This window comes from Cyprinodon variegatus, unplaced genomic scaffold (genome assembly GCF_000732505.1).
Source record: "Cyprinodon variegatus isolate N-32 unplaced genomic scaffold, C_variegatus-1.0 Scaffold732, whole genome shotgun sequence".
NCBI lineage: Eukaryota > Metazoa > Chordata > Actinopteri > Cyprinodontiformes > Cyprinodontidae > Cyprinodon > Cyprinodon variegatus.
In genome coordinates this window covers 345,941-352,192 of record NW_015151185.1, presented here as the reverse complement: position 1 = coordinate 352,192, position 6,252 = coordinate 345,941, and the positions used below count along the sequence as shown (strand labels likewise).

Genomic DNA, 6,252 nt, shown 5'->3' with positions numbered 1-6,252 from the left:
TGCCAGCTCCCAGATCAGCTTCTCTCATTGGTTGATGCGGCGCGTCCAGCAGATAAAGTTACATGTTTCCAACTTCAGCAGCGCATGAGGCGCTGCTCCTGCTGCAAGATTTTCCTGGATCTTCTTGCTCTCCAGAGCTAGTAGATTGGTAACCCCGCCTCCTGCTCTCCTCTATCTTGTTTGCTGTCATGATTCATGAGACATTCATCATTCCTTTAGAGACAGCATGAAAAGTCAGCTGAGTAAAAAACATAGAGAGGAAAACAAGAAGAGAGGGACACAACCTAGAGCAGATAATGGATGTCTATTCTATAAACAGTTCTCTATCTGTAGAATGGGTCTGTTTTATGTGTTGTCCATTCAGAGGGGCCCCTGCCTGTCTTTGCCTGGGGCCCCTGCATGATCGATTTATTATGTTCTGCAGCATTTAAAGCCTGTAAGGTTGAATATTTTCCTGTTTTAATTGTTGAACATCTTTGATACTGACAGAAGGTCAGAGACCTTCCTAAGATGGCCGCCTGTGGTCTCTGTGTTCTTAATGTCTGCTGGTCCCAGAGGAGCGATAAAACACCAGAGGATCATCTGCAGGAGAATACTTTATTAAGCCTTTATGGGACCTGATAGAGGTGATTACATAACAATAACTTTCTATACATGTTTCACACGCAGGTTGGAATAAAGTGACAGCAGAGTTCAGCTCAGGCGCGTTCATCTTCATCCCAGGAGAACATCAGGGGGTCTCAGACAGAACCCTGGTCCTGATGCTGCTAGAACCTCTGGGTTCTTCTTAATGGATACGTCACGACAGGGAACCAGAAGCATGCAACGCAAACACGACATCAACAGGAGGACATTCCTCCTCATGCAGCTGGATGGGTCCAGAACCTCCGCATCCTGCAGAGGGAGCGATGGAACACCCCCCACCGGTCCGTCTGCAGACTCTGGCCGCCCAGATGTGGCAGAACCTTCCAGCTGTTGGTCGGATGACAGAACCAGGCGGAAGGAACCGACCAAACTGGACTGGTGAAGAAATGTTGGTTCTGCTGCGGTTCTGATTGGACCGGGCCTCACAGCACCATGGTGGGGATGTGATGGACCAGGGAGGCGGGGTGAGGCACGGCAGCGAGCTGGGGGACGTGGGACGGAGGCGGGGAGGGGACGCCGCCCCCCACCACCACCGGGGGGCCGGCCTCCCCGCTGGGCCGGTGCCGCGCGCTCTTCTGGTGCGCGCGCAGGCCGGCCAGCTGGGAGTACGCGGACTGGCACACGTGGCACTTGTAGGGCCGCTCCCCGGTGTGCAGCCGCACGTGGTTCCTCAGCGTGGACGACTGGCTGAAGCGGCGGTTACAGAAGCGGCAGACGAACGGCTTGTCCAGGGTGTGGATGCGCATGTGGGAGCGCAGGTTGCTGCGGGAGTTAAAGCCGCGGTGGCAGATGACGCAGCGCATGCGGCCCAGGCTGGAGGAAGAGCAGGAGGAAGAGGAGGAGGAGGAGGAAGAGGAGGAGGAGGAGGAGGAACCTTCACAGGTGTGGAAGTCATCTGAAAGCAGGACAGGAGAAGACATGGTGATGATGAGTCCAGAGCCTTCCTCAGCATCAAACGGATCATTTCATATTTTTCTAAATTATCTCATTACCAGCTTTGCTCTTCTTCCCCTGCTCCTCATCCGCTCCTGGAATTCCAGGAATTCCCAGGAAGGTGTTGTGGGAGTTTCCATACCAGACCAGCAGCTCCTGGTCTGGAGGGATGGTCTATGAACAGAAACAACAAGGAGATTCATTCAGACATTTAACAACTTTATTTTATTTCATGGAGCTGAATCATTAATTTATTTTATAATTCTTTTTTATGTTTTTATTGCAGCTGCTCTGAAAACTATCATTTATAAAAATGAATTAAAAAATGATTTTATGGGGATTCGGTTTATTTCCCTGTTACTGCCAGCAGAGGGCGCCATGCACCAGGAGATCCAGAGATTTGGCTCCAAATGACAGACGGAGCGGCCCTCCTCCTGCACCTCCTCCTCCTCCGCTCCACGCGGGATGATTCTCCTCATCTTCAAAACCCACATCTGATTTTTAAAAACTGATCTTTATTATTTTTTTCTATTTTTTGGGAGATTCGGTCTCTGAGTGCTGGCCTTATAGGGAGGCTTTACTTTGAGGCCCCTGTGGGGCCCTCTGTGGGGCCCTCTGAGAGGCCTCAGCCTCGCGGTTGAAGTCGTCGGGTCAAACCGGTTATCAGGTTATGTAATCATAAGCGCGATTTCTTATTATTAATTATTAAATTCGATAAGTTTGAACTTTTTCTGTAAAAATACTCCGAAATAAACTTTTTCAACAAACTGTTTCATTTGTTAATAATTCATTATTATTATTATTATTATTATTATTATTATTATTATTATTATTATTATTATTATTATTATTATTATTATTATTTCTCTGTTATTTTCTCCATTTCTTCTCCATGAAATTTTTATTTTGCACATCGATTAAAAAAATAAATTTTATTTCCATGGAGTTCACAATTAAAGGAACAATTAAGACAAATTTGTTTAACTGATATTCTTTTATATTTGTGACGTTTTTCTGCTTTAACACAACAAACACATTTAAACGTTTTGAGCAATAATAGAATATCTTTATTTAAAATAATTTTAGATGAATTATTAACATTAATGTTTGAATCTTTGTTTTAACTTAAGTTGTTTTATAGAGATTATATTTTTAAGGTGAAATTAATGTTCTTTTAAATAAATTAATCAGAACAATTAATAAGCTTCAAAAGTCATTTAGACTAAATTTGTTTAATTTAGAAACATTTTATAATAAGAAATCTAAATTAAATGTATTTATAGAAATTTAGAACAAAGTTTCTAAGCTTATTTTTCAAACATTAAAAGATTTTATTTTTATTGAGATCAAAGGAGCCGAATAGATCTGGAAGCAAAATAAAATGAAGTTTTATTTAAAAAGATAAAAATCCGAAACATGCAAAAATAATCTGAATTGATTTTATAAATAAAATCCCGTAAAGCGAAACATTTATTTAGAAACCTTTCATCTCTGTTTTAATCTGACTTTGATTTTTTTGTTTTTTTCATAAAAACAAATTTAAAAAATGACTAAAATAATTCAGATCTTTTTTTTTTTTTTTTTTTTTTTTAGATGAAATGAAATGTTTGTATTCTTTATTCCTCCTGCAGGTTCAGGTTCTGGTTCAGGTTCTGGTTGTGGTTCTGGTTCTGGTTGTGGTTCGGAACTGACCTCCACCGCCTTGTAGAAGATGCTGCTGCCCATCTGGACCACCTCCAGGTTCTGCTCCTGCTCGTTCCGCGCGCACTTGATGTAGGTCATCCAGCTCCTCTGGTCCTCCTGACTCGCATCGATGAAGAACCGAACCGAACCGTCCTCATTGAACACCTGAGAGGGAGAGGAAGGTTCTGGTTCCGATGAGCTGATCGGGTCGGCGGCCTGACTAAAATGTTTTCACTGAGGTTCCGGTTCGGTTCGGGCGGATCGGTCCGAATTATTTATCTTCCGAAATGAACCGGACCGGTTCGGAAAAAAAAACATTTTTTATGTTTTTCCTCCATTAATAAAAATCTATAATCAGATTAAAAAATATATTCATTATAAAATGATTTTATGTTTTAATTTTTATTATTTTATTTTAATTCCTTTTTCTAAAATTTATGTTTTGTTTATTTTAAACTTTCCGGTTTCAGTTCGGCTCTTTGATCCTGAAACCGAAACGAATCTTTTGTTCTAAACTTTGATCTGGTTCCGTTAAAAATTGGGGAAAAGTTCCGGACGGACCCGGTCGGTCTGGGCCGAACCGAACCGAACCGGGCCTCACCTCCCACATGAGGCTGTTGTTCTTGTAGAGGTCCACATGTTCCGGTGACACCAGGCGGCCGGTAAATGGACCCATCTCGGTTCCTGCCTTGATCCAGGTTTTAGAGAAAATCCCCAGACCTTCTCCTGCGGAACACAGAGGTCCAGTTAGAGGTTCTTCCATCCACCAGAACCGGAACCAGAACCGGTTCATCTACAGAGTGAAATATTCCTACCTGGTACCGAACTCTGAGCGATGATGACCTCACTGGGCAGAACCAGGCTGGACAGTTTCTGGACCTCTGAATAAAAACAGAACATCCATCATTAGGTCGGAACCGGCTTTGGGTCAGCGGTCCAAACGTGTTCAGAACCTCCTCCTGGCCACCGAACCCGGACCCACTTCGCGCGCGGGGAAAATGTTCATTCTGGGTGGAGAACGTCCAAAAGTTCGGCCTCAGGCGGGTTTAACGGTTCCGACTGGACCGCAAACCCCAGAGAGGCCGAACCGGCAGCAGAAATGATTCTGACCCAAAGACCAGAAACGACCAGAACAGAAAATCCAAACAGCTTCTATGAAAATATTTCGAACTAAATTCTTCAGAACCGAAAACGAACAAATAAAACCAGAAGAATCAGCAGGAGGTCCAACTGATCAGAACCGCTAAAGAACATCTAAAAATAAAATTACTTTTTCTCACAACATTTTATAAACTTCTTTTTTATTTTTATTTGATTTTTATTTATTTTTTAAAATCCAGATTAACCCGAATTAACCTGAAGGATCCATTTAATCCCAATCAGGTAGAAAATCCAAACTTCTCTGATGTTTCTGGATCGGATCCTTTTTATTTCTAATTAGAGTCACTTTGAACCCGAACTGACTGGAATTCCGGTTCGGTTCTACAGCAGGATCAGTCAATCGGACCGGAACCGGCCACTCACCTCCGGAGAAGGACTGCGCCAGAACCTCGGCCGTGAAGGCGGTCTTGGGGCTCGCGCTCGGCCCGCTCCGCTCCTCGTGCTGCAGCTGATGCTGCTGCTCGCCCAGCACGTGCCTCCAGCGGCCGTACAGGAAGCTGTGCAGGATGTCCGAGGTGATGATGTCCGCGAGGGAGAAGGCCGGCTTCAGGGCCAGGGAGGGGCCGGCGGGCAGCACCGAGCCCATGGTACCGAGCCGAACCAGCGGGAGGGAGGGGGGGTCCACAGAGCAGCAGGTAAAAATAACAGAGGAGCCTCTGGTTCTGGTTCTGGTTCTGGTTCTGGATCTGGTTCTGGTTCTGGTTCCCTGCAGACACTGACTGATGAGGAAGAGGAGCAGAAAGAGACCTGCTCAGAAGTTCAGAGGAGCTGCAGTGAAACCGAACCCAGCAGAGGGGGGGTCTTTATACCAGAACTCAGCAGCATCTCTGAGGTAGAGGAGGAGGAGGAAGAGGAGGAGGAGGAAGAGGAGGAGGAGGAGAGAGGAGAGGAGGAGGAAGGAGAGGAGGAGGAGGAAGGAGAGGAGAGGAGGAGAGGAGGTCTGCTATCGGCTTCACTTCTGTTTCTCACATTAAGGACCAGCAGATTCAGCAAGAAGGTCTGATCCCAGATCAGCCGCTAGGAAGGCTCCAACCACCGCAACACAGGGGCCACAGGACCAGGGGCCTCCGGGGCCACAGGACCAGGGGCCCCCGCTGCCCGGGGCCACAGGACCAGGGGCCCTCGCTGCCCGGGGCCACAGGACCAGGCAAGAAAAGAAGAGAAACTTTTGGTTGAGGTGTTTCTGAAACACAGTGGAGGGTCCGTCATGATGTGGGCCTTCAGAACCAGCAGGTGGAGCAGCTCAGACCGGTGAGAAGAAGCGGAACCAGAAGTTCTGGAATCCAGTCTGAGTGACGGAGCAGAAAAGCAGATTAGAGGAGGAAGGCAGCTGCTCCTCCTCCTCCTCCTCCTCCCGGCGGCCCCAACACGATTACTGCTCCTCCTTTACTCTGATCTCTATTTATGAGCTTTTAAACATTTATTACCCCCCCCCCACACACACACACACACACACACACACATACACACACAAACACGCGTTAGGTCGCACTATTCTTGTGGGGACTCCTATGGCCTGGGAAATGGTCCCCACAGGGTAACAGAAACACCTCAAACTCGTTCGCTGGTTCATCAGAATTGATTTGATTTTTATTCAAAAACGATAAAAGTTTATATTTTGATCTAAAGTTACTTTAAAACTCCAACATCTAACAAACCGACCGGAAGGGCAGCGATTCAACCCGTTTCTAACCTGTTGATGTTTGGATATTTGGGGAAACTGAGGATGATTATTTGATCTGATGACGCTCAGAAATGTTTACAGTTTATTTTTTTTTTTATTTCTTCATCACAACATCAGCAATCTCCCCCCCGCTGCTGCGGGAGTCT

General features: G+C 45.8%; 1 protein-coding gene across 1 annotated transcript; it reads right to left on the bottom strand.

The window, feature by feature from the left end:
- Positions 1-583: 583 nt before the first annotated feature.
- LOC107097910 (PR domain zinc finger protein 12-like) lies at positions 584-5,140 on the bottom strand. Its single transcript, XM_015395257.1, has 6 exons — positions 4,786-5,140; positions 4,077-4,142; positions 3,863-3,987; positions 3,271-3,426; positions 1,638-1,752; positions 584-1,540 (listed from the first exon to the last, which is right to left on the bottom strand). The coding sequence occupies exons 1-6, from the start codon at positions 5,006-5,008 to the stop codon at positions 1,068-1,070; spliced, it is 1,158 nt and encodes a 385-aa protein (XP_015250743.1). The 5' UTR covers positions 5,009-5,140; the 3' UTR covers positions 584-1,067.
- Positions 5,141-6,252: the final 1,112 nt, after the last annotated feature.

Coding starts and splice junctions, on each gene's coding strand:
- LOC107097910 (XM_015395257.1), bottom strand. CDS start 5,008: ATGGGCTCGGTGCTGCCCGCCGGCCCCTCCCTGGCCCTGAAGCCGGCC. Junction 4,143..4,785: donor GGCGCAGTCCTTCTCCGGAG/GTGAGTGGCCGG, acceptor GTTTTTATTCAG/AGGTCCAGAAACTGTCCAGC. Junction 3,427..3,862: donor ACAACAGCCTCATGTGGGAG/GTGAGGCCCGGT, acceptor TCTCCCTCTCAG/GTGTTCAATGAGGACGGTTC.